Source organism: Etheostoma spectabile, chromosome 5 (genome assembly GCF_008692095.1).
Source record: "Etheostoma spectabile isolate EspeVRDwgs_2016 chromosome 5, UIUC_Espe_1.0, whole genome shotgun sequence".
NCBI classification, from domain to species: Eukaryota; Metazoa; Chordata; class Actinopteri; order Perciformes; family Percidae; genus Etheostoma; species Etheostoma spectabile.
Window position 1 is genome coordinate 29,032,524 of NC_045737.1, and position 26,852 is coordinate 29,059,375.

Below are 26,852 nucleotides of genomic sequence, written 5' to 3' on the forward strand. Positions count from 1 at the left end.
CAATTAAAAAAACAGTACAGTTGTGAATAAAGAAGACAGAACAAAAAGCTCAGAGCACTCCTGTATAAACTGAAGTTGAGAAAAAAAGGCTTCATTCATTCAACTGGGGTCCAAAAACAGGCAACTTACTTCATTCATGACTTAGCTTTTAGTGCGATATATTTGAAAAAAAAAATTTAAGAATACAGGACAACATCCTGGTTTTTCTTCAGCATGAACCGGCCTCACCCGAACCAAAGCCGTTCAAGACGGTTTAACAGCACAGTGTCACTTCTGTTAGCAGTTAGCAGGGTTGCTCGTCACATGATACTAAGTGGGGTTAACATTACATTGTTTATGCGGTTGTTTTAATGTACACATTGCCATGGATACGCATTTATCAGGCTCTATTATGATTGACAGTTCAGAGTGTAGCCCCGCCTGAAAGCATCCCCTGCGTTATCGTCAATTTTAAAACAAATGGCACCATAATTTACAAAATGGACATCATGATGTATTGAAGAAGACTTGAAACTATTGACTGAGACCATAGACTTGTTAGGAAAATGTTCACTGAGGTAAAAAAAAATCAAGTTAGAGGCAGGGCCTAGTGTAGAACTGGACTTGTTTTTGGAGCCAATTAGGTGGTCCCCTGCAGGACATTAAACACAATGCAGGTTTAAAGGACTTCTGCATTGGCTTCACTTTCAGGGCCGGAAGCTGCTGCACATTGCAACACAATATCTCTGTGTACAGCAAGCTTATCTCTAAAAGCATACAAGCTGCCTAACATTTAATAAAGTTTGTCCCAATTTATTTATTTTTTGGGGCGGCTGTGGTTAGAGCGGCTGCCTGCCAATCGGAAGGTTGGTGGTCCGATACCTGGCCCTGCAGTTCCATGTTAATGTGTCCTTGGGCAAAACACTGAACCCTGAGTTGCCCAGATGCTGCGTCATCGTAGTGTAAATGTGTGTGAGTGTGTATCTGATGAGTACTGCAGCCTCGGCCACAGTGTGTGAATGTGTGTGAATGGTGAATGGTTCCTGTACTGTGTTACAGAGCTTAGAGTAGTTGTTAAGACTAGAAAAGCGCTTTATAAATACAGTGCAGTTCAACACCGTGCTAATGGTAAAATGCTAATGTTAGCTAAAAATGTCTAAAAGATTCAAAATAAAGTAACATTTACCAACTTAAACATTTCACTTTCGGTGTGGCTTTCTTACAAACTGAATAATATATATTTTAGCTACACAGTTTTCTAACACAGAAGTTACAACCGTAGTTTACTGTAACTTTATCAGTCTGAGTAAAACTAGGCTTCTTTGCTTTTATGCTCTGGTGGCAGAAAAATAAGAGATGCAACTCATGCCTTGGGACCCTAGACTGTCTTTCCACGAGCTCACCAGAAAAAGCATATGCCTTTTAAACCTGACATTAAAAGCATACAGGTATTTTGCACACATCATCTCAAATCCGGCGCTAGAACAAAGCCACACCGTTGACACAACTTCTAAATTTAACCCCTTGACAGTGGCAATCAATATTGAATCCTAACACAGTTCTGTAGTCAGGCTGTGTTTGCCCAGCCCAGACAAAGACATGAGTTATAGCCTTTGCAGGATGGACGATGTAGAACAGGTGCCAAGACAACAGAGCAGTGCCAGGATGGGTGTCCGAGGGATTGAGGAGTGGGAAGGCCAGGGAGGTTGGAGGTGCATGTTAATCACTTCAGGAGCAGGAGGCAGAGCACTGCAGGTGTCTGTCCCACAAAGAAGCATTCACTCTGGGTCAGGACTCTCTCAGACCCCTTGCTATCACAGACCGCTTCAGTCAGCTCACACATGCCACAAAATGCAGCTAAGGCATGATATAACACAGCAGAAGAGCTCTGAATCCCAAACATCTCAGCCTCATAATGCAGTAAATACTCTGGAATAAGACCAACGAGTATTACTTTAAATAATGCATGTGCATTATGACTGATTTGCTGAGGATTACCACTCAGTCAAGAAATACTGCATTCATTTTTAACATGATTCCCCCACATTATGCATTAAGCATATCATTTAATCAATACCATTTCTATGCAATACTCTTACTGCTCTGTAATTCCCATGCACACTCAGTAATGAAATGCTACTCTGACCATTAAACTATAATGAGGTAGGTTCAACGCCAATATGATTAAAATAACACCGACTCTCAATGTAGAGTGTATCTGGGTATATATTTATGTCCCTATGCAAAGGATAATTCCAGCAGTTCATTTCTTCCCTATTGTTAGTGCTGAAAGGCACCAAACGTGATACACTATAGTAGGGCTGGGCGATATGGAGAAAATCAAATCTCACAACATTTGCATACAAATACCTCAATATTGATACGGCAACGATATTGTAGTGTCGACTATTGGTACTTTCACAAAATATTTACTGAGATTTTTGATAAATAATCATCAGTAATGTGGATATAATGACAAAGTGGGTAAAGGTAAATAATAGAACAGTTACAACAGTCTGGTAGGTTCAGAAAATGACATCACTTTACTGTAATGCAGCCTGTAAAACCAGAAAAAGAATACACTTATGCCATATTACAATACTACAATATCCAAAATCTATTACGATGATTGACATCTCCCACTGTTTTCAACTGTTTCTGTTTGTTGTTTTGTTTAACTTTCAACATTCAACTCTTTGATAATGAAACTTGTGTTTTACTTACATTATGTAAATGTAAATGTGAATTTCCAAATACAAACATTTTGTTGTTAGTTGTTTTTAATCACTGTTCTTGCATAAATACCAACTGCAAGAGGCTAGGGCTGCAGAAATAATGCTTTTAAACCCCTTAATTTATAGGGGAAGGTATTCCATCCAATTAAATTTTACAGTATATATGACAAAGATAAAGTACACAAGTGCAATTAATACTGTTCCCAATAACTAAAGATGGGGGAGAGTCCCCTGTTGTTGCTGTTGGTGAGCTTTGTGGTGTGACTAAAATAGCTGACTAGGTCAAGTAACAAATGCTTGGCTGGGGAAAAACAGTTAAAAGTTAAAAGATAAAACAGCCAAAAGGAGTTGGGAGGATATTTCCCTGCGTTATATAATTATATATATATATATATATATATATATATATATATATATATATATATATGTTTACTTCCTGGCATGATAAATTAGCTCCTGGAAGTGACTCCTGTCCAGTGTCAGTTGGCGATGTTGTTCAGACAAAATGAAATTAGAATAAAAACAATCAATAGGAAATGTATAGAATTTGAATATTTTATTCCTTGCTTTGTTTATTCAAACATGTTAGTGGATTAACCTTTGATTTAAAAGACGTGATAAAAACTTGAGTTGTAACTTAATAGGTCTCACTGCCTTGAAGATCCAGCCTGAAACTCTGTTAGGAATACTCCTGGTAACTGGATCCTGGGTTTTGGTCTTTTAATACCCGTGGTCTATTGCAATTGTTTGCAACTGTTATTGAAGTGTGTTGCAAAACCAGTTAATGCACAAAGACTTATTTTTTCCACTGTTTACTACTCTAATTTCCAAGTGCCATGACTACATTAAATAACAATACAAAATATTGGTTACTGGCTGTTCTGAAACAGAAATATTTCAGAAACTAAAAATCCAAAACCTCCATACCCCTCATCAAATAAAACAACCTTCTTGCGGAGTTTTGGTTTTCCTGCTGTTGACATGCCCCTCTGATACAGTCAGGGAAACATTTCCTGGTAGATACTGTAGGTCTTCATTGTCTCCCACACAGAACTAAACACCTGTGGCAGCAGACAACTCCTCCGTCTCTGCCACTAGCAGAACTGTTCATTTTGAAGGAGGGCTGAGTCAAATATGAAGGAAGCTCCTCATTCTGTTTTTTTTAAATGACTACATGCAGTAAAAGCACATAAAATTGATTTCTGAGGGACACATCTCTAAAGGAGGAATGGTAAAACAGGTGGTGAAGTAGAATTTCCGCCATACCCTTGCTCTATGACTATTAGCTTAATTGCTGCAGGAGCACTAAAACATGATTATTAATCTGTCATCTACTTGTGAGCCACCTGTCTAATGTACCCCTGTTTGCCCACTGCATGCAGGGATGGGCTCCAGTGCTCCACAGGCATTATCAATATAGGCATTTTAGAAAATGGATGGACAGGTGGAGAGAAATACAAGGAAATCATATTCAGATTCCTGCAGACTTGATAGACAGACAGATTTTTATTGATCCAATAACATGGGAAAACACAGACTTGAGACCAGAGCAGAATCTGACAGTGACCAGCTTCTACATTTCTATCCAAATTGGCAACATGCTGTTGACAGTTATGAATACAACATCTTCTTCGGGCATCATGCTTCCTAATAAAATAGGGCACCAGAGCATGAACTGCTCTTGAGATTAAAGCTGACCTTTAAGCTATAGTCAAATACATAAGAACAACTATATTTCTACCTATGCATTAAATAAATTATATTTAATCCTTGTCACCTATCTAAGTGCATTACATTTTTTTAATGGCGTATTGAAACTGATACGTTGCTATTTTTAAGACCATGCGGTATACCGTATTACCGCTTAACCCTGCTCGCCACATTATAAAGCTATGTTTGGTTGGTCATTAACTGCCTGGTTAACTGGTGACTATGGTAGTGAATTTTGCCTTAGGAAAAACAGAATATATAATAGAGGACAAGACAAAGTTGATATTTTGTCAGCATACAGAAAAGCAGTGTGATGACTTAAGCCGGAAACAGAACAAATAGGATTTTTTTTAACATTAGCATTCATAGGGAGTCTTCTTGCTTTCCCCCGGTTACAGAGCATTTTTCAGTTCTCAGCGCAGTAACAGGTGGTGTGGAAATGTTGGTCCTGTCCAGAGACTGCTCAGTGTTTGAGTTGCAAATGTTGTGTCCCAAAATGAGCTAACTTCCTGACTGCCAATGAGCCTAAAATGTATTCTGTAAGCATCAGGCTGTGCTGACATAGAAGCGTCTGAGGAGACAAATATGACTGGTATAAACTAATTTAGGCTACAACTCTACCATATAATTGTATATACAGTAAGTCTTCCAGAAGGAGATGAAGCTACAAACTGTAATGACAGCTGCACGTACCGTAGGTAGAATATATGCTGACCCGCTGAGCGCAGTGTAGCATAATATACTGCCTGTAGAAGTAGAAACATGCATCAAACAACATCATTTTATACGCTTCTGATGTAATTTGGCAGTTAATAAATACAGTGCATCTAGCGCAATTAATAAAAAACAATAAAAGGAGTGTGGCTTCACTGTTGGACTGTGATTCTCATTCTGTCTGACAATGGCTGAAGTCCCTGAATGGCCTAGAAATGATCAGGTCCACATGTGATTGTTGCAAAATCTTGCCACAAATCTTGAAATCTTTAAATCAGAACTGATCAAAAAGAGCTTTTGCAGCAATGATTTCCCTTTTTATCATTACTTATCAAATGACAGGTTTACATTTGTGTGAGTTGAGTTGGCTGGTGAAATCTGGAGCACCTGGCCTCTGTGCTCCCAAGCCCCCAGTGATCAGTGAGTCTCTTCTTCTGCACCTGCAACCCTTTCCCCTGGTTGTGCATAGCGTTTGTTTCTATACTACAACACACACACACCACACACACACACACACACACACACACACACACACCTACTGTACAACACGGTCAACATACACAGTTACGCTATTCCTCTACACACCTTTTATTTTTAATTTCATATAAAAAAAAATAATTCAACCCACTCTGGCATGGCTCTACAGGCCTACAGGGTTATGAAAGTATGTGAATAGAAGAATAGAAGATGTGAAGAATCCTTAAAAATTGTCATTAAGGTCCACCATAATTCTCCTACCCGGGCCTCATGGCAACTGAGTGCAAATCTGCTATATGCACTGAATTGAATATATATGAAAAAACATGCTAATTATTGGGTTTCTAAATCAGCAAACCACGCCAGGTCTCTTTTAAAAATCTTGATATGATAAAAAATAATATATTATTTCAGTAATGACATTGAGGGTTTATATAGGGCTAATGCCTGGTCTATGCCACTTTAAAAAAACATTCACCACAATAATAGTGCTCCACTTTAAGACTTTAACCAGAAGCTTCTCACAGCAGGGTGTGTTCACTAGCAAGAGGTTGCAGAGGTTTTGTGTGGTGGACATTAAAACTCAACAACAAGTAAATGCAAATTAATTGCACATGCTCACAGATAACTGCTATAATTGTAATTATCATATAATCTACATCCTGTGGCCATTACTGCTTGCTGGGTGTGGAGGGAAAAAAAGATGACCAGACCCAATCAAAGTGTAGAACTTCATTCTCCGTGATGGCCTGAGCTCAGCTCGTTGTTTTGAAGCGTTCAGTCATTCTGACGGTTGTGCTCACAGGGGACATACATACAGCTCCATTAACCCACCACCACCCTCAGTCCAGACCTGGTCCAGACCTGGTCCAGACTCCAGCTACTGACAGCCGCCCCTTCTCCAAATAAGGTAATTAGAGGAGAACAACCGGAAGACTCTCCATGGTAACTCACTCACAAACAGGAGGGACAAAACAATGGACTGGCAGGGATGAGATGATTGACAGCTCGTGCTCGCCGCCTTTGACTGCAACCACTAGCGATGAGAGCCCACAACAACACACGAATACACAACACGTATTACGTTTGCGTCAATGTATTTGATACAGTAAGCTATTTAGCGGCATACAATCTAGTTCCCACCGCCGTATCCCATTCAAAACACCGACTATTTAACAAAAGCGTGATAAATATTCTCCAGCACATATCCTAATGAATGTGCCTCGTGTGTGTACCCGCTCACTCCTCCGAAAGGAAGCCGACGGTCACTTTACACTGGTATTTCATTGTTTTTTATTGGCACACCCTCCTCCTGAGTTGTGATGGAACAGGCTAAAACTTGAAAGGAGAGCCGTGGTAGCCGAGCCTACCTTAGTTTGTCCCGTTCATCGTTGTTTGTGGAAGCGAAGAGACTCTCCGGTGTGCTGTGCAGTAGTCCGAGCCTCGGCGGAATCACGCTATTCTGCCTGCAACTTGGCTGCTGTCCCCGGGATAGGCTACTACTGTTCCAACCTCCCAAATCTCCAAATGTAGTTGACAGCTTGCTGCTCGCGCGTCCTGTCAGTCACGCGCCACATGTAAAAACCAAGTATCCTAACAGAATTAAAAAGTTATCTTATTTCTTGTAGTCGAAGCCACTATCGTTAATTCTTACTCATGAGTGAGTGCGCCGTGGTGCTGTACGAAAGGCAGGGCAGCTTCTCTCCTCTCTCATCCACAGCAGGGCTGGATGCTGTCGGCCAGTTGGTCTTGTCCCCGCCCCATCACCACGCGCACAGTAACTGGAGGCAATTTGGGATTTTTGTTGACGATTTAGCTGCGGAATTATTAATTCAGTAATTTAGTCTTGTTCCCATTTTATTCAATGCTGATTCAACGCTAAACCTACTTGTTTATGGAAAAATGATTATTCCGTTAACTTGCCACAACACAGATTATCAATTAATCAGTTAGATTATTATTATTATATGTACTGCATATATAACATTTTAAATATATATATTTATTATATACGTGTGTGTGTGTGTGTGTGTGTATATATATATATATAATATATATATATATATATATATATATATATATATATTTCTTTTCTTTTTTTTAATCATCTGTTTCGTCTTCTCTTTCTCTGAATTCTTTGCCTCTATTGTTATAGGCCTGGTGTGTCGTGGTATTGTCAAGTCAGCAAAAATACAGTTAAAACTTCTGGTGCATGTGATTTCAAAGTAAAAGTTCTCAAAGCGATGCATTACACCACATGTAACACTGTATGTAACACATACAGTAAGCTACAATATGGTGTATGTGCAAAAGAAATTGGCAAACAGCAAGTGGTTTAATTTTTAAATTTTAAGATAGTGAACATTCAGAGTAGTATGGCCATGTGTCAAGCAATATAGTAATTATTTATTTATTTATTAACTGATGTTTCATGTTGTCCTGTAGGCCCTGGAATGATAGTGCTCTAATCAGCTCTGACTCTTCTGCTTCTGCCTTGGGGCTGAAGTTAATGTACATTTCAGTAACACTAATAACCAGAGGCAACCCTGATTTGAATGCATGAATTGAAACGTTGACCCTAGTACTCATAGTACTTAAATTAAATTAAATTAAAGGCTGTGTGCTCCAGTTTTGCCCTGGTCTCAACAAGCCAAGTCTAAATCCACATTTTGAATAATTTCACCAACTCGTTTATAATATCAATGCTTTTATTTTGAACTAACCGGAAAAGTAATTATTACTGTTTGCTGTTAGCCGCTAGTTATTTTACTTGTCAACTGACCAATCACCACGAACTTAGCCCTGTTGGAAGTGCACTCGTTTTAAGAATTTACATTGCCGGGGTGGGCGGGATTCAGGACAACGCACAAAGAACAAATACTCACGTTCGCTGTAGAGATTTATGAGACGACTGGAGACACAAATCGAGGTCACTCAATATGAACACTTCCTTTTAGTTGACGCCAGCGAGTGTAAAGGGACAGTAGGTACAACTAGCCGACACTACACAGCAGTAAACTGTATAGAAGACAGCAGGTAAACAATAATGTTATTTGCTGTCAAATGTGTCTTGCATAACTGAAGTTATATAGGTAGCTAAAGTTTGCTTAGTTTGTTATATTTACGTTATTGACGATGTAATATTAATGCTAACGTTAGCTAGTTCTTGTTGAGGTTACCAAGTTGTGCTAAAACTAGTTTGTTGATAGTGGTAACGCTAGTTCTAGCCTGGAGGCTGGACTGGTTTGTTACCAGACACATAGACAAGTTGTTCAAGCTTTTTGGCCAGCTCATTTAGAAGTAGGACAACTATTAATAGCCACTATTAACTTGCCACAGTGCTACTCACTTGTTCAACTCAGTATTGTTAGACCGAAAGAAATTCATGTTAATTGCCTAATAATTAGCTAGGTAGAATCAGATGGTTTACTATCCTACAGCAGCATCATTGAATGACATTGTGATTTATGGATAAGCATTTGAACTGCTGTTAACGTTTCTTAATGGCTACCTTTGCACTCATTGCAGTTATAAGAATCATAAAGATAAGAAATATTTGTGAAACTATGCCTAACACTTGCTATTCTGAACATGGGTCATAATCACAGAAGGCCACAGCATGCACTCTGGATGGTCCATTTGTCTGTCCTACAGCCAAGTACTCTGTGTAAGTATTACAATAATTCATATTTAGTGAAGTGTATACATTGTGATAAGTGCATGCTAAAGATCTGGTACATTCCAAGTATTGTTCTTCCAGGTATATCCTCTATGAACACCGATAGTCAAGAAAACCTTTAGCTGTTGTTCGCTCAGTCTGTATGTTGTTGCAAAACTTGACCACTCCCGACCCGTCTCCCAACACGTGTTACACAACAAATGTCCCATTTCTACAATCTCCACACATCCATGCTCTCATACACCACTCAACACTAATTTCTGTTACTGTTTTTCTTTTTCTCTTCATCAGATATGACTAAACTTTGAAGACAGATGTGCATTTAGTGAAACATTATCTTCAATCCCCCCCCCCCAGTACATCCATGTGTATAATTTTCTTCAAGTTTGACCCCCGGCCTGCATCCAAAAATGCCTACAGGTGAGCAATTAACCCTTTTAATAAACTTTGACACTTACTGTCCTCAATGCAAAGTAAGTTTATAAGATGGCTAATTTGGTCAGTCCAACAGTACAGGGAGGGGCATTCCAAAAGAAAGGACTTGTAAGGAACATATATGATGTCAAAACATAGATCATGCTCCCAGAAGATCATGAAATGCATCATGTGCAGAAAATGTATTATTATAAACTACAGCCCCTATACGCCCCTTGGCTCCCATAGAATGGAAGTGAATGGTGAATTGCATAGGATGGCAAAAGCACGCCCAGCCCTACTCTGCCTCTGATTGGCAAGTACTTGTTGCCTTTGTTGATTGGATTAGTTAGGTTTAGGCATGAGGAGTGAGATTGGTTAGGGTAACAATACCAGGTTAAACCAATCAAAGACAGAGGCCGAAGTAAGGCGGGTCGTTCCATCTTAGGAAAAGGGAGGCGGATAATCGCAGATGTTTATTTTGCGCATGTGCGACCGTGGCTTGAGCAGCAATTGGAGAAACACCAAGAAAAGGCTCACACATCATATCACCTGTGCATGTTTGATTTTGGCACTGCAGTGGGTTCATGGGGACATTTTAAATCCTAAAACTACCCACTGTGTCCATCTTGATAAACAATGGTATAAGGCTATTTTTTACAAGATACCCAAAAGGTTGTTTTTTTTTAAAGGATGTGTATGCAAATGTTGCTTCTTTTTTACACGGTTATATAAAAGAAAAAAAAAGGCTGTGTGTGAATATTTCACTCAGTTTGCATCATATGGCATCAGTGAAGTGGAAAATGCAGCTACAGAATATATAGGTACTTTTTTTTAAATATAAGGTGAACAAAAACTTTTCAGGTGTCAAGTCTTGACTTCACTGCTGCCATACTCTGGCAATGCTGCAATGTTCCCTATTTCATCTTGTTCCAAGATTGTCTTGTGTGCCACTTGGAGGTGCAAACACACACACATACACGCACAGCAGAATAGTAGCAAAAGAAAAGATGTAGAATTATATACTTTTCTGTTTTAACATCTTATTTTAAAAATGATTTTGGAGGTGTCAGTCTTTGCCAGGGCCCAAGTTGTGTATAAGGGGACCTATAGCTTTCTGTATTGGGCACATCATGTACTCTCCTACTAGCTATAGAAAATACAGCATGTATTTTGCTCAAATCTACCATCTTAAAGCACTGAATGAACATTTGTGCAACCTCCGTGTGCCCTATGCTGCAGTAAATAAGTAACTTCTGTCAGTAGGACCAGTGCACTATGTGCAGTCAATGTGAGTTACGGGGTGATGTCGACTCGAGTCCAGCGCATTATAATCCCCTTGAGCTAGACACTGAACTTTATACCTGGCCATAGTCCATCTCTGTCCTTCCCTCTGGGACACTGAACCCGGCTCAGATCACAGCAGAGGTGTGGTACGAGTTCTGACTCAGACCTGGGGAAAGGTGAAACGTACTGTGTCCTCATCTGGTTACGTCAGTGCTATATATAGACTACTGGTAGCAGAAGTAGCTTTCTTTTGATGGTGATGTGTAAATCTAAAAGATGGTTTTATACTAAATTGGGTTAAAGGCGAGATTAATGTTTCATTCAGAATACTTATTACACTCCCACAGCACAGAAAGACAGTAGTATACTGTACCTACGGCGGTTAAGGGTTAAATGGGTCAGCACAAATGACTAAATCATTACCACCATGCTGAGATTTCTGTATTTCGAAACTCTTAATATCCAGCGTGCACAGTTTTTTTTAATTTATTTTTTATTTCTGTTTCAGCTGCTCAGAATAAAAGCAGTGCTGCAATCAACCAACCAGCATTGTAATATGATTTTGACTTGTAATTCTAGCACTTCCTTTAGGCTAGTTAATGTCATTGTAATATCAGCACAGAGCCATACATTAGAGAGAGTTTGGCCAACTCACATCATGGGCACCATATTGGAGACTGTCATCAGATGACTCTACAGTGTAACCCTATGGGGCAAAAATGCTATCTTGAAACAAATCGCTTATTTTCACCATAAAAAGGCATATACATGTTATTATCAACATTTGTCTCTATGTTAATAGCCTATACGTAGATATTCAAGTTTATATGTACTTTCTATGTCATAAATGGGCCTCTAAAAAAACTACAGAAGAAATTTCTGTACTTCCAAAAACATCATGACTAGCAACTAAACTCTTAATAAAGTTACTCACAGCTAGCAGACTTGGCTAACTTCAAACTTTATTTTCTAAAGCAGTGTTTTTTTGACAGCATGGTACAAGCTACAAGCCATCCCAATGGGAATCATGAATAATATCCTTGAACACATAATTCCACTTCAAATGTAAAGTGGCTGCTGCCATGTCCACAAACCCCTGTCTACCGAATAGACAAAGAATCCGAGTTGAGTATTCATGCAGAGCTTTGATACCTCTCTGCTTCTCACCATCCCTCCTACAGGATGCAGCTGGCTGACTGTTACTGTGATCAGAGCTGCACACATGTGATTCCCCCTCAGGATCTGATAGCAGATGCTTTTTCTCTGGTATAGCATCATTAGTGTTAGCTTTGTTTTCTGGAGCAGCAGTGGCTCATACAGCGCCGTGGGAACGGGCCAGCATTAGCCCTCGATGCACAGAAGTCGACCCCTATTAGGTCAGTTGGGTTTATCTGTTTGCTCTTAGCAGCATCCACCCACCCATGATTAATAGAGGGACCATTGCCAAGCTGAGAAGAAACATCTAGAGAGATCAATAAAAATTATTGGTCTTTTTTTTCCTGACCTGTGTAGTTTTCCCAAAGGCTATATAAGTGCCTCTCTACAATGTTTAAATCCATATCTCAACAATCTTTTACTTAAATTCAGTTAATGTATAACCTGATGTACTATATTTTGGTGCTTAGCATGCTTACATACCATAAAATGTTCGTATGTGTGTATGTATGCCCTGGTAGCTCACCTGGTTGAGCGTGCGCCCCATGTACAAAGGCTCGGTCCTTACTGCAGCAGCCCGGGTTTAAGTCTGACCCGCGGCCCCTGCAGCATGTCACTTCCACTCTCTCTCTCTCTCCCCTTTCCTGTCTTCAGCTGTCCTGTCAAATAAAGGCCAAGAAGGCCCAAAAATAATGTTTTTAAAGAAAACATGTATGCTCTCTGCTAAAATGCTAATTCACGTTTAGAAAAGTCACAAGATGCAATAGGAAGAGGTCATCTTATCCTTTGAGCCAAAGAAATATTTTGTTTCTGTGTTTCATAGCTGCTGGGTGAGAAGAGCTGGATGAGTGTACATGTGTGTTGCTGTGTGAGGACTCGGAGTAGATTACACAAGCTGAGTGAGGATCTAAAGCCGCTAAGTGATGTTACAGTAACGGCTAAGCGTGTGATCTTCACTGGTCTCACGATTCGATTGTGACTATCTTGTGAACAATTCAAATGGATTCAATATCCCGATGCATCGTGACGCGTCACCTGCTCAATGTTAAGGTATATTGCTACATATTCAATACTTTTCAGAGTGCGTGTGGCGGCGCTTTAAATAGCTGCGGCCCTGAGGCTCTATCTAAACTGCATTTCGTTGCATTGTACCTGTGCATGTGTAATGACAATAAAGTTGAATCTAATCTAATCTAAATAGTTTTCCTCAACTAATCCAAGCAGTCAGGTATACAGGAACTCCCCTTTTTATTGTAGCTGCTCCTAAAAAAGACCCTTGAACGTAGCGGACAGCAGACAAAAGGCAAAAACAAAACAGCAACCGGAACATCAAGTAACATAAGAAGGCAATAATCGATTATGGTCTGTCCCTGCAGCGATGCAGAATTGTCCAGGGCTGCGTCGCAATGCATCAATGTAATGATTCATTTCAGCGCCTTTTATTAATGGTCCGTCTTGTCTGCCTTCCAACTCCCTTCTTGTCTGTCTTCCAACTCATTAGCTTATGGGATTTCATGAATATTATCATGGGATAGTTGTTGATAATGGATCTGCTGTTGAGACCAGCAATGTCTTCTGTAATACCTCATTGGTTCACGTCAAGAGCAAATAAACAAGACTCAGCGAATGAACAAAGATAACCCGCCAACCTCTGAACCACGGTATCTCGATCCCCCTCCGCAGGCTAATTTTGGCTGCAAACAGAGATGAGTTCTACAACAGGCCGTCCAAAGCTGCAGACTTCTGGGGGACCAACAGTGAGATCCTCAGCGGTAAGTCTGTACATTTGAGTCCAACTCGCCACATTTCCTGCCTCATAAATACCCATTTAAAAATAATTAGTAAAGCACTGAATGCACTGAACGAATAACTTCTTGCTGGTCTTTTTTTAACAGGAGAGAACAAGTACACATGAAAAAAGCTAGATCAGTCGTTTGTGTTTTGAAGTGCAGGCTTTGGCCTTCATTCAATCAATCAAGTTCCCAAGGTTGGAAGGCTCTTTTTCAGGGAGTCTTGACCAAAATGGTTAATATCAGGCAACAGATAATAGAGCTGCAAAGATGAATTGATTGATTGGTTATACGTCAGTTAATCCCCAACTATTTTGATAATCAATTTATTGGTTTGAGCAATTTTTCAAGAAAGAAAAAGAAGATATTCTTTTAAATGTGAATATTTTCTAGTTTCTTCTCTCCTCTGGAACAGCAAACTGAATATCTTTTGATTTGTGGACAAACCAAGACATTTGAGGATGTCATCTGGGGCTTTGGGAAACACCAATCCACATTTTTTACTCCGATTAATCGACCATGAAAATAATCATTAGTTGCATCTCGATACAAATTTTCTTGATGAGGAGGAATTTGTGTTGCATCTCGACAGGTGGAATATGCGTTAGACTTTAAAACGTATGTCTCTTGGCTCTGTAACTAAGTGAAAATGCAGCAGATGTTGGATTGGATACATGGGTTTCAATAATCAAGGAAAAACATGTCTCCTCCACCTCAGAATCCAATTCTCTCTACTCCGTCACAGGATATCCCCACCCACAGTAAACTATATTTAATTGACTGATGTCCAATACACATTATAGCCAAGCAGAGGAAATCAATCATCCTGCCTTCTTTCCTCCTGAAGGAGGAAACGCAGAGATAGCTTGGTTGTTCGTCAGTCTCCTTTTCCTCTCTGTAATAGAGGGGTCAGGAGTCCAGTAGTGGGCCCTTAATTGATGGCTGCTTTTATGCGATGTGACAGGAATAAATGGCTCTGCCTTATCTGCGGGGCTGGGGGGTGCGGTCCGGGGCCCTGAGGGAGACACCGCATGACGCAAAGGGAAGTAAGCTATAGCTCCTAGTGGGATCAGGCTTGCTTTCTATCCACTCCCAGAGGAGTAAGACCGCTTGGCTGCCGTGGTCCCTGTCACTGTAAGTGGACCTGTCTTTATTGATCACCAGGAAGTGCAGTAGACATGCAGTCTACCTTTCCCATGTCATGTAAAGAAGAGGAACAGTGGAAAGATAAAAACAGATTTATTGATGGATTGAGTTTATTTAATCACTGCCAAAGCTACACACGAGGGTAGTCCAATCAAAGGATGTACTCCTCCTATTCTGGTCTTTTTTTGTCCATAACCGTGAATAGAGTATTTCATTAGGTGTATCTTAATGCAGGCTGGTTCAAGTTCAATATCTTTTCTTTCTTCCTTTGCCCGCCTTTCTCATGCGAAGGACACCAAGGAAGATTCCCCATTGTTGTAAGACAAACATTGTAAATTTAAAAAAAGAGTAACCCGGGAGATTAAGGTCTATGTGACGGCTTGGTCTTCAGTAATGCTTACACAGGTTGATCATTTGCTGTCTATGTCAACGACAATTCATTTAGAGGATTGCTCTGGTGCCGCTGGAATATCTACTGAATGGCCATCTCCTTCCTCTTTCTTTGGTTAGAATTTTAAATTCCAGTGGATTTCTTAGGACTCTGGTTACCTGGTCCTCAGATCTCTGCAGGGTAAATCCAGACAGCTAGCTAGACTATCTGTCCAATCTGAGGACTATGGTTACCTGGTCCTCAGATCTCTGCAGGGTAAATCCAGACACCTAGCTAGACCTAGCTAGATCGGTCCAATCTGAGTTTTCTGTTGTACAACCAAAACAACCTTTGAACGTACACATGTTCCACCAAAACAAGTTCCTTCCCCAGGCTATTGTGTCCGGTGCTTAGCACCGCCCAAGACTTTTGTGATTGGTGTAAAGAAATGCCAATAAACCGAGTACATTTTTCTCCCAGCCCTGAGTGGTGTGTGGAGCAGCCAGACCCTCCTCCGCAGCACTGTGGAGGAAACATACAGTAATATCATAAGGAAGACTTACTTACTGGACCTGTGTTGAACATAGGGTTCTTAAACCATTGTGTGAAATCAGCACCTGGGAAATAACTTTACTAAATGGATATTGGAATTATGTGGGAATTGTTCAAAAGTATGGAGGAAACACTAATAAATTATTATTATTATAATTTTTTGACAAGTTATTTTTTAACTTGTATAATGGCCTATTGAATGGCTAGCAAAAGCATAAAATATGTTTTACCTCCAGGTGAAGTCCGGTGAACTGCACAGTGCTGTGTTTAAGAAACATTTGACTCCTTTTGTGTAAACCAGGCCTGGACCTGGAGTGTAGTAAGGAGGGAGGATCATGGCTGGGGATCAGCAAGCGGGGCAAGCTGGCTGCAATCACCAACTACATGGAAGGACGTCTCAACCCTGATGCACAAGGAAGAGGTGAGCTCGGTCTGGAAACCTGCACGTTTTAATTCTTCTGCTTCAGTTCACAATTTTGCGGGAACCAATCACAAACTGGCTTATCTACCTGGCGCGCTATTGGCTGGTTTAACACGATGACGATAGAGAAGCATTCAGCAACCCGTTGATAACTGTTAACTGTTCCAGATAGTCTACTCATGCAATTTCTTTAATAGGTTGGTACTGTGTATTTTATCGTTCACCCTGTAAAGCACAACACTGCATTTCAGGCTGCATTTTGAAGGGTCGTATGGAACCATTTGGGCTGCAAGTTTCACATATCTTTTTTTATTATTTATATGTACATATTTTATATGTGTTATTAACAACTAGGCTGGGTTTCTTGAGTGCTTAATTTAAGAACCATTTCTTTTAACCTTTGCAGGATTTCTAGTGTCTAACTACCTAATGGACAAGGATCTGGACTGCTACTCATACCTAAAGAAGGTGTCAACAGAAAGCCACCAGTACAACGGCTTCAACCTCATCACCGCGGAGTTCAAGTGAGTGAAAGGTGTGGTGAAATCTGTCTTAAGTGTATAGTCTATTCACAGAAAAAGCTTAGTGAAAGGTGTATTAACATCATGAGAATCTTTACACTGAGCTGTAGTTGCGAGAAGAAACATTTGTCTTCCAGTAAGAAGCCATACCTGATACATTTTACAAGTTGAAATTTATTTCACAGTCAAAATATGTATGTAGCCACCATAGGCTGTCGGATGTTCAGACATGTTCTTGTTCGTGTTGGTGTCATGAAGTGATAATTTCTGCAAATTCTTGTGCACTAAAGGAATCAAACTCAATTTGTTGAGGACAGGCTGTTACTCAGTTCCTCTGAATTCTGGCCTTACCTTGGAGTGAAACCACAAAGGCAGCGTCTTCATCTCTGGAGTGCTAGGAAGGCAGAACTGAAAAAGAAATCTAGGCTGCTGAGCTGTGAAAGAGTCGGCATTCAAATTCTGAAGAATCACCTGAAGAAAATCTTGACAGCATTAAAATAATGAGGTTTTTTTTCTTCTTTTTTTCCGCCTCGCCTGCTTCACCAGCCTGGCTGACTGAATTTGGTGATTTAGTGAAAGAAATCAAAGTGGGATCAGTGCACACAGAGATAGTTGTCATGGTAGAGGCCCCTTTAGACAATTGGCATGGAAATGGGTCTCAGTTTCTGCCAGCGAGAGGTTGAAGGTTCAACTCCAACACACACACACACACACACCACCAGACACACCAGACTGTATCCCTGGGTGGGAGAAAAAAAGATCAGGCTTTCCACGGCAGAGTGTGGTGTCATGATCCGTGTATCCTGGTAAAATGGCCTCCAGGAGGATCTCTTCTTAAGACGGGTTTTTATGCTTGTCCGCCCTTGTATTTGTATTTTATTTATAAAGGACAACACACATTAATCAACATTTCTGTAAATGTGCCAGTGTTAACCAGACGGCAAATTTTCAACCGTAGTCCTTTGGCCAGATGATTTTAGCCCATGGCAGGAAGCAATAAAAAACAATACAGGTTAAAATATACACACAGTAATCAAGAAGACACCATACATACAGCTAGAGCAGAAATGGAAGCCTTGTTTAGTATGCCATGCATAGCTGCAGAAAGCAACAGGACACTTGTCTCCTATTCCAGTCACTTAGCCACCAGATTTAAACAATAAAGCAGAGTTCACTAAGTTTTTGCTGGAGCCGAAAAATAACCTCCGTGATATTGGAACACCGGATATGAGACTATACGCTTACCGTAAATGTCAGCACCTTCAAATAATGGATCCTTGATTTTAAACAGAGGTCACTTTCTTGTTATGAAATTCTAATCTTTTTCCTTGGCCTTTCAAGTAAAGCTCTCGAAGGAGACGTTGGAGGCAAAAAACACCGCAAGTAAAGCTGGGTCATATTACTACTGTAGGCAGTAACAAAAAGCTAGTTATCTGGTCATGCCAACATTTTCCACTTCCATTCTTTACAAAATTGCCCTTGTATTTATTTATTTTTATTTATTTTTTTGGAACTACCCAAAAAGACGCCACCCTCCAGTTTCTTTAAATGCTGAGCGTCTCCCACAACACAGCCCCAGGCACACTGCTTCAACATGTGAAGAAATCAAAAGCTTTACAGACCTACCGTGCCTAGTGATGGTTGCTAAGCATCGATTGGACAATCGCCGTTTGGTAGACCGAGCTAGTGAACGGACCGTTAAGTTAAAAACACGACCAGTTTCTTGGATTCCAAAAAAAACTTGCAAGTTTCAAATGACAATTTGTATTTAATATTGCAGTCTCAGTCCATATCAGTAGTATTTCCATCCATCCATCCATCTTCATCAGCTTATCTGGTCTCGGGTTGTGGGGGCAGCCGCTCCAGCAGGGGACCCCAAACTTCCCTTTCCCGAGCCACATCAACCAGCTCCAACTGGGGGATCCCGAGGCGTTCCTAGACCAGGTTGGAGATATAATCCCTCCACCTAGTCCTGGGTCTTCCCAGAGGCCTCGTCCCAGCTGGACGTGCCTGGAACACCTCCCTAGGGAGGCCCCAGAAGGTATTCTTACCAGATGACCAAACCACCCCAACTGTGCGCAGTATTATTTCGGCTTTTGAAATTCCTTTTTTTTTTGTCCTTGTTGCAAAGGCCTAGACAGCAGCTAGGTGGCTTGGCTGTTTCTTTGATATGCTTAAGCAATCAAAATATGCAAATGTCCTTGTTAAGACCGGGAGCTGTGCCTGCGCTGCCCCAATGGCATTCCTCTTAAATGAAAGAATAAGGTGCCACCCCATCCTCATGCCCTCATGTCTTCCACTTTGACCGTGCTGTCATCTGAGGCTGAAATCACACAGCAGAGCCTCGTGCTGTGAAAGTACTGTTTGTTTCTCTCCTCAAATACCCATCTGCTGGGTGCTGCGTTCACTGCCGATAGAGATGACACACAGTGACAGAAAGCAAGCCTACATCTTTTTTTATAAACAGCGTCATTACCAGCCTATTTGTTTTCCAATGTGGTGTGCCCAGCAGCTCAGAGGAAATAAGGCGTCTAGTTTCTTTTCCGGATCAATAACTACATCTGGTGGATAGAGAGTAGCACTATATTACAATTAGAGGATCTCTCGTTCATCTGTAACCAGCTACATGATTTATGATAGGGCGGCAGTGGGAGACACAACACAAATTTTTAAACAGCGTTTGTCTTCACTCTGGTTTTTGAGAATGTTCACCTTCATTGTGATGCAATGAGGAGAAAGGGTACACTTAATACAGAACCCAGAGGTATTCATGTATTCCACTCTGGCCATGATTTATGTATTGCTTCTTTAAAATTGTGATGCTTGTTAAACCAATCCTGCCTCGATTAATAATCCATGACCATGTTGGGTTGAGTTGTACATGCAAGTGATTTGGTCAGTGGCATCGTACCGAGCCTTCTCTCTGTGGAGCTAATACCATGAATATTTACTTTTTGATCGCACATAATCTCTGATTGATGCTCTCAAGGCTTCTTTTTTTATAGACTTTTTCATAGCTTTGGGTTTTGATCTGATTTCATGTTACTCTCACTTTAAAGTCAATGCCCAGATAATAAATCTATTTTAAATAATATTTTGTCTGAGGTTTGCCTGCAACCAAATGCCCCGCTTAATGCACTTTTAGTCAGGCAGAGTGTGGCTGTTTTATCAAAACAAAAATGTGGTTCAATCTTATGGTCTCAAACCAGGTGCTGTAATTCTTGGCAGAAACTAGTTTGAGCTGAGAAAGACAAACAGCAGCGCATTAGATACGCACATTCCAGAGTATCAGGGGTGGATGAACTCTCAACATTTTAAACAAAATGAATATTTCATTTTGTTTTTACTGACATTACCTGTTGGAAAATCACATTCTCTTTTAGTAAAATAGAACATGATTATGTGCCTAATAGAATTAGAAGTAGATGCTCACAGTAAATAGCTCAAATACAGCGTGCATTGTTAATTGAGTGCATCCAGATGTTGAAAAATTGCCACAAAATACTCCTGATTTTAGCTTTACCATTGTTAGCATGTGGTCATATAAAACATCAGGAGACGTTCTTAATCCTACTGTATTTCCCTGCCTTTATCCTTCCATGAAACCAAAGTATTGGACAAAGTGAAATTTTGATGTGATGATGGAGTTAAAGGAAAACTCATCCTGTAGTTGTGCCATCCGATTTATAACCACAAATGTGAATCTTATATGGTGCTGAAGGAAAAGTCAGGGAATCTCCAAAGTCATTAGGATTCATCCTCTGGGAACGAAGAATATTGGAACCAAATTGTATGGTAATCCATCCAACAGGTTTTCAGCAATTTCACTCGGTAGTGGACCGACTGACAGATCAACATGGTTCTACATGGAGCCATGAAGCTGTCGTGGCTCAAATGAACAACACCACATAATACAAGTGTTTTATCCCCCTATTCAATGCCTTTAATGTCTGTAGCTGTACATGCACAGATGTGTCTGAATGAATACAAGACTACATGCTGTCCTTACCCAGGAGCCCCCACCAACTACCCATCTACATTCTGAACTGATACTGTCGAAAGCTCATCCGACCATCTCCGGGCAGCTACTCCACAGCTGGCGATGGGGAAGCGGCTCTGCAGCCTCAGTATAGAGAACGCTTCATTAGATCATCTCCCAGCCAGCATACTGATTACCTCTCTTACTGAGATCTGAAAAAGCCTGTTTTCCACTCTTCCCTCCTCGTTCTCGGTCCGCCCAGTGGTCTCAACCTCCTGCTGTTTCCTCATCTCAGCCCAAATCAACCCCCAGCTCCCCTTGATGAGAGTTTCGATATTGTAGCCAGTTTCAAATAGCAGAAATAGAGCCTTCCTTCTGCAAATCCTCCACCTGCCACCACCACGGTCAATTTGATGCATATCACGGGACAAAGTGTATACATAAACATCGGGGCCTTTTCAGGCTTTGTTGAGTTTAGGGCCGTGCTCAAACTAGTTTTTTCCGACATTTTTTTCCCCCTTAGCAGAACTGACAACAGGTTAAAAGGTTTATAAATTTGTCAGTTTCCCTTCAGGTTAAAGGACCATCTGGTTCCCGCAGAGCAGCTACTGTGTTCATGCATGTATGAGGGGTGACTGATATCACCCGAGTCAACATTGGCATATGCTGCTGTGTTCATAGTAACCACAGGAACTCCGGGAAAGCAGTTGTTTATTCACACTGTTCAATTGGGTTTGGGTACAAGTTGGGAGCAATATCAAGGCTTTTGATTTGTTGTTGTCAGAGAGACAGTGTGTGTCAACCTACAGCTTTGAGTGTTCTCTCACAGCTGCTTGGACACGTTGTCCTGCCTTTAGAAAACTCTCTGCTCCAGGAAATTAACACAAGACGTGCCTGCGTGCCTATGTGCGTCGGTTCGTGCGTGCCTGCGTGCTTGGATTCCTTCAGTCTTTAGTTGTTTTAATGAACTGACTAATCAGATGACAGACCATGATTAATCGGTCCAGTCACCCTACCTACGTGCATTTTAACATGCAAGTTGTTTGTCACACCATGTCTTACCCCATTCTGTTTATGTAGTTGCGTTGACCTTATAGATAATGATCCTCACTACTTCCATTACTATTGGCTGAGGAAAACAAGCACGTCATTGTATCAAGAATCATCATCATTGTTTCAAAAAGTTTTAATATGTGCAAATAAATATATATTTCTTGGGGCAGCCTATAGCTCACTGAGTGAGTGCGCTCGCCCCATGTTGGCTGAGTCCTGCAGCGGCCCAGGTTCGAATCCAGCCTGTGGCCATTTGCTGCGTGTCATCCCCCATCTTTCTCTCTCTCCCCGTTTCACATGTCTATCCACTGTCTCTATCTAATAAAAGGAAAAAACCCTGAAAAAATAATCTTTGAAAAAAAAAGTATATATTTCTTGTGCTTAAACCAATAAATATAAACCTTGTTTTTCACATTCATATACTGTGGTATGAAACCAATATGAAATCCTTCTAAATGGGTTGGACAAACCTTTTTTTGCTTATAATGTATGGTATAGACCAAAGGCCGATATGTATTTTGGCTTTTAATACTATCTGATAAAGTTTGTGGCAAAGCAACAAGCCCAGCAGCATATTTTATTCCTGTCTTGCCAGCTCTTGACTGGGAAACTTCCCAAGTTAGATGTTGAAGCAGTGTTGCGCCACATTTCAGATTGACTGATGCCACTGGTATGGCTGTCATAAAATTGACATAAAAAAATAAAAATTAAAAAGGATTCCCTTGCTGGTTCAAAGGATTTGGTCCTAATTTATTATTCACTCTCCTGTACCAAAGCCGTCCCAGTTGCCCTTGATGTCAGACAGATTTTTCAGACTGAATAAATTCCCTCTAACTGAGGACTTTGCAAAGAGATCGAACACCATAACTAACTGGCTTTGTGGTAGTGAAAGTTGTTTGCTGCATGAATTTGTGTTTTGAACATTCATTTCACCCAGTTGCTCCTTTAGGACGGATTTAAATGCTGCAATTAGCAATAGTGTTAGGTATTTTTTTCCATTTTCAAATGAAACCGGCTTCTTAATTCCAATTTTCCAAGACTGCAAAGAAAATCAGTCATCAAAGAATACCATATGGTGCACTGTTGATATTCTCTTTCACCCTGAGCACTCATCTTCCAGGATTCCCTCAAGAGTGCTTCTTGGAACATCATCTTCTCGCTGTATTTATGTTTATTTAAAGAGCATAGACGCACTGTGACTCTTGACACAGCCTTTATAATTAGACATAAACAATGTAATCATCACTAAATACATTCTGTAATTTTCCACCTTACTGTGTCCCATGTAGGGCCAAACAAGACATTATGTGTTACTATGGAAACAGAGGCAGCCCTGAACCCATCCATCTAAAAGCAGGTCTGTGTTTTTACTATGGTTGCTGTAGAAACCGTTCCTTTCACATCGTGCACCTTCTCTCAGCCTGTGGCCCATCCTTGTTAGCCATTTCCATGTTGATATCGTTGTCAGATTGTCTGTTTATTGGAGGATCACGCTCCTCGAGGTCACCCAGCAGAGCTTACTAGTGCATATATTTGCATGTGTTCTTCATTTGCCCCTCAGCAGGAATCTACGGCTTGAGTAATTCACTGCTGGAAACTCCATGGAGGAAACTGCTGCAAGGCAAGCGTCACTTCACCAGCGTTGTCAGCGACCAGTCCCTGTCCTGCGACGGACTGGTGCAAGAGCTGCTCAACGTCCTCAACAATGAGGAACTGTGAGTGGCAAACACCCACTTTAAAAATGCACGCATCATGACACACATTTCCTTCATCTTAGTTTATGAATAATCATATAAAAATGCTTTGCTTTTCTATTGATTTTTTTTCAAGCTTTTTGTTGGATGTAAAGCAATAATGTGGCTTTAACATGGATGAATTCCCCTTAAAGTTGACGTGTAGAGGTTATTTACATCTACGTTCACTAGGGCTGTGGCGAGATACTTGAGACACGAGACGAGACACGAGAACAAGATTTCAACACACATTGTAAAGAACTTAAATGATAAAATATGACTGGAAAAATAGTCTTTCATTCGTTTAAAAGTCACAAAATGAAATTAATGAAAATTGCAACACGCATGCGTGTGTGTCAATTGAATTAGTTTTCAGTTGTACCAACGTAATTCTGCACCTCTGTACTGATATCGCGAGACAACTTTTAACCTTGCCGAGAAATTACATCACAGTTTTAATCTCTCTAACACCTCTAACGTTCACTAGTAATATAGGGCTGCACAATATGAGGAAAATATCTTATTGCGATTGTTTTGACTGATATTGCAATTGCCATATGATTAACGATGGAGGAGGTAATGATCACATTTTCATTGAAAATCATTGGGGAGAAAAAAGGTTTAAATGATTATAGAGTGATTTTTCCGCGGATGTGTACCTATCTTTAGTCTGTAGGGGAGGATTTGTAGGTTGGGATTTCTGCAGTACCACAATACTTAATTCAGAATGGTTTGACACATATGTTACCTTTTAACAAATATTACGCCCCTTCCCTCAGCGATTTGGATATTGTGCTAGTCCTTATTGCAAGTATGACACAATTGCGTTTGATTGTGTCTAATCTATTGTAATATGTAGAGCAGTATGTTGATGGTGAACATTGCAGAATTTGACCAGGTCATGTGCCATATGTTGGGTAAAATGCTGAATGATTTCAGCGTGCACACAGCTGGATAGTGTGACTGGAACAGGCCAGAAATGATAGATACGGTATCAGGACTGAAAGGGATTGCATTTAGCTGGAATTAATGTCGGTTTTCTCCTTGATAACACTGACTTTTGCATGATGTCATGTTTATGTATAAAGCACCAAGGCTCAACTGCATGACCTATTTTTTTGTCTGAGATATTTTCAGAAACAGTTTTCCGTGAGTTTAGAAAAGCATGTTTATTTAGGGCCTAGACTGAAATTAGGGACAACACCAGAGCAGGTTGAGGAACCATTTGTCCAGGTGTTGCTTGTTCATTACATCATTTTTGGATATTATGCATGAGTTGTTCGCTGACTTTAATACACTGCATGGGGAATATGACAGAGAATAATCTATATACTAACTCATGGCTGTAAAGTTTTTCAAAGTGGTGCATTATGGGTTTGTTCAACAGCAACACACCTGATCCAGCTCAGGAGGGCCAGGGTCATGGTTTAAGCAAGCTGGTGATCCAGGCTCAGTCTGCAGTGTGTGTTCGCACCCCTCATTATGGCACAAGGTCAGTGTCTCCCACCTACGCTTCTTCTCTCCACCCACCCAACATTTTGCCTTCCTCGAGTTATGCTAATAAACAACCAACATGAAAGCCTGTAGGTTCCGACTAGACTTCATACTGCGTTCAGGTGCACCTCAAACTTATGGTGCCTTTAAGTCCACCTTGTAAATGCAGAGAAACTTCAATTCTTGTTGTAAAGTACCCTCCTGCCATCTAGTGGCTCTTACTGTTGCATTGCTGCCACTGCTTTAAAAAAAAGTTTAAATTGAACTGAATCGTGACCAATCAAAACTAAAATCGAATTGTGGATTTGGAGAATCGTGACACCCCTACACGGTCCTGTAGCCAAAAGGTCAGAGGGTCAGCCTTTGCCCGAGCCATCAAAGTGCCGTCAATGGACTGCCTGCCACCGCTTGCTCAGTCTTAGTACAGGTGTTTTGCTCAATACCTCAAATGTGACTTTAAAATGATCATAGTTGTCATCGGTGTCTTCTTTTTATTTTTTAGCATTTTAAATTGTTAATTTTAATGTGTTTGTGTTTGTTTTCTTGCATCCTGTGTCCTTGTCTCTTTAGGACCAATACAATCATCCTGGTAGACGCAGAAGGCAACGTGTCCTTCACAGAGCGCACCATGCTCAACTGTGACACAAGCAAATGGAGCACCAGTTCTTTCCAGTTCAAACTGCAGACGTAAAAACAAGATGGAGGAAACCCACTCTGTGCCTTTCTGCATTACCTTTTCCTTCCATCACCCCCCCCCCCCCCCATTTCCTCCTCAAGCTGCAGTTGACCATAGCATGTGTCAGCACAGTGATATGCATCTCTTATTCTTTATTTAAGATAAAAATGCATTTTTTTGAAAATGTGTGCTAATTTAACAGATTGCCAAAGAAAATTTCTTATTTTGTAAAGGGAAAATAATTTGACCCACATTTCACAAAACAGCAGGGTTGGGTTGCTGCTAAAAAAAGTCCAGTACAGATCGATGGTAACCTGCTTTAAAATGTGTCAAGATTAAGATTATTTTGATGCAATCTAATTTATTCTTTTTTATGTCATATTTTTACCTATACATGTTGTGGAGTGAACATACACTTTTTGCAAAATTTTCAAACTGCAATTATAAATTGTTTTTTCAGTTTCACACAATGGGAAAACATTGAGTCACCAGTATTTTTCTAGAGAACCTGTAATCTGATTTAAATTTAAAGTTACTGAAGTACATTAGAGCTACCATCTACTTTTTCAATTTCGGATTGCTATAACTGGTAATTCATTAGTTCCATCCCAACCCTGCACAACAGTAGCCTGGATGTTGGTTACAACAGATGTTGAATGCAAAGCGTTTCAGGCTCTGGATCTCTGCAGCTCCCACAGCTTCTTGACAATAAAACCATTTTTTCCAAACACTCACATTTGGCTTACCATGTAATGATTGTTGACACAAACACACTGTGAGGTATTCAGGGCCCTCATGGGAGAAGGGCCCTAAAAGATGCTAGAATAAATAGCTGTGAATGCGGGGAAGGGCCCAAAGAAAATGCCATTCTACAGGGCCCAAACACCCCTGTAAGGGTATGACAACTCACAGATATACTTATGTTCTGAGGCTTGTTCTCTACATATATTCAATAAGATAGAGGTAT

The 26,852-nt window shown here is 40.5% G+C and overlaps 2 protein-coding genes across 3 annotated transcripts in view; one reads left to right on the forward strand and one right to left on the reverse strand.

Moving 5' to 3' along the window:
* The window catches only part of arvcfb (ARVCF delta catenin family member b), a 249,980-nt gene extending 242,650 nt beyond the window's left edge, over positions 1-7,330 (reverse strand). Inside the window, 1 exon segment of the mRNA XM_032515943.1 lies at positions 6,986-7,330. The gene's annotated coding sequence lies outside the window, so the exon portion shown is untranslated.
* A 1,073-nt stretch (positions 7,331-8,403) lies between these two features.
* tango2 (transport and golgi organization 2 homolog (Drosophila)) lies at positions 8,404-26,599 on the forward strand. Of its 2 annotated transcripts, none has more exons than XM_032516290.1 (10): positions 8,404-8,651; positions 9,224-9,282; positions 9,586-9,714; positions 13,834-13,922; positions 16,310-16,429; positions 16,836-16,953; positions 23,272-23,339; positions 23,544-23,697; positions 25,103-25,207; positions 25,780-26,599. In XM_032516290.1, exons 3-10 carry the CDS (start codon positions 9,659-9,661, stop codon positions 25,898-25,900), a joined length of 831 nt encoding a protein of 276 aa, XP_032372181.1. In that variant the 5' UTR covers positions 8,404-8,651; positions 9,224-9,282; positions 9,586-9,658; the 3' UTR covers positions 25,901-26,599. The 2 variants fall into 2 exon arrangements, with proteins under 2 accessions (XP_032372181.1, XP_032372182.1); XM_032516291.1 differs by having other exon boundaries at positions 23,547-23,697.
* Positions 26,600-26,852: the final 253 nt, after the last annotated feature.

Bases quoted from the DNA above. Each gene is read 5' to 3' on its own strand.
- tango2 (XM_032516290.1), top strand. From the start codon at position 9,659: ATGTGTATAATTTTCTTCAAGTTTGACCCCCGGCCTGCATCCAAAAAT. The intron at 9,715-13,833 runs GTGAGCAATTAA...CCCCCTCCGCAG, and splicing joins GCATCCAAAAATGCCTACAG to GCTAATTTTGGCTGCAAACA. The intron at 23,698-25,102 runs GTGAGTGGCAAA...TTTGTTCAACAG, and splicing joins GTCCTCAACAATGAGGAACT to CAACACACCTGATCCAGCTC.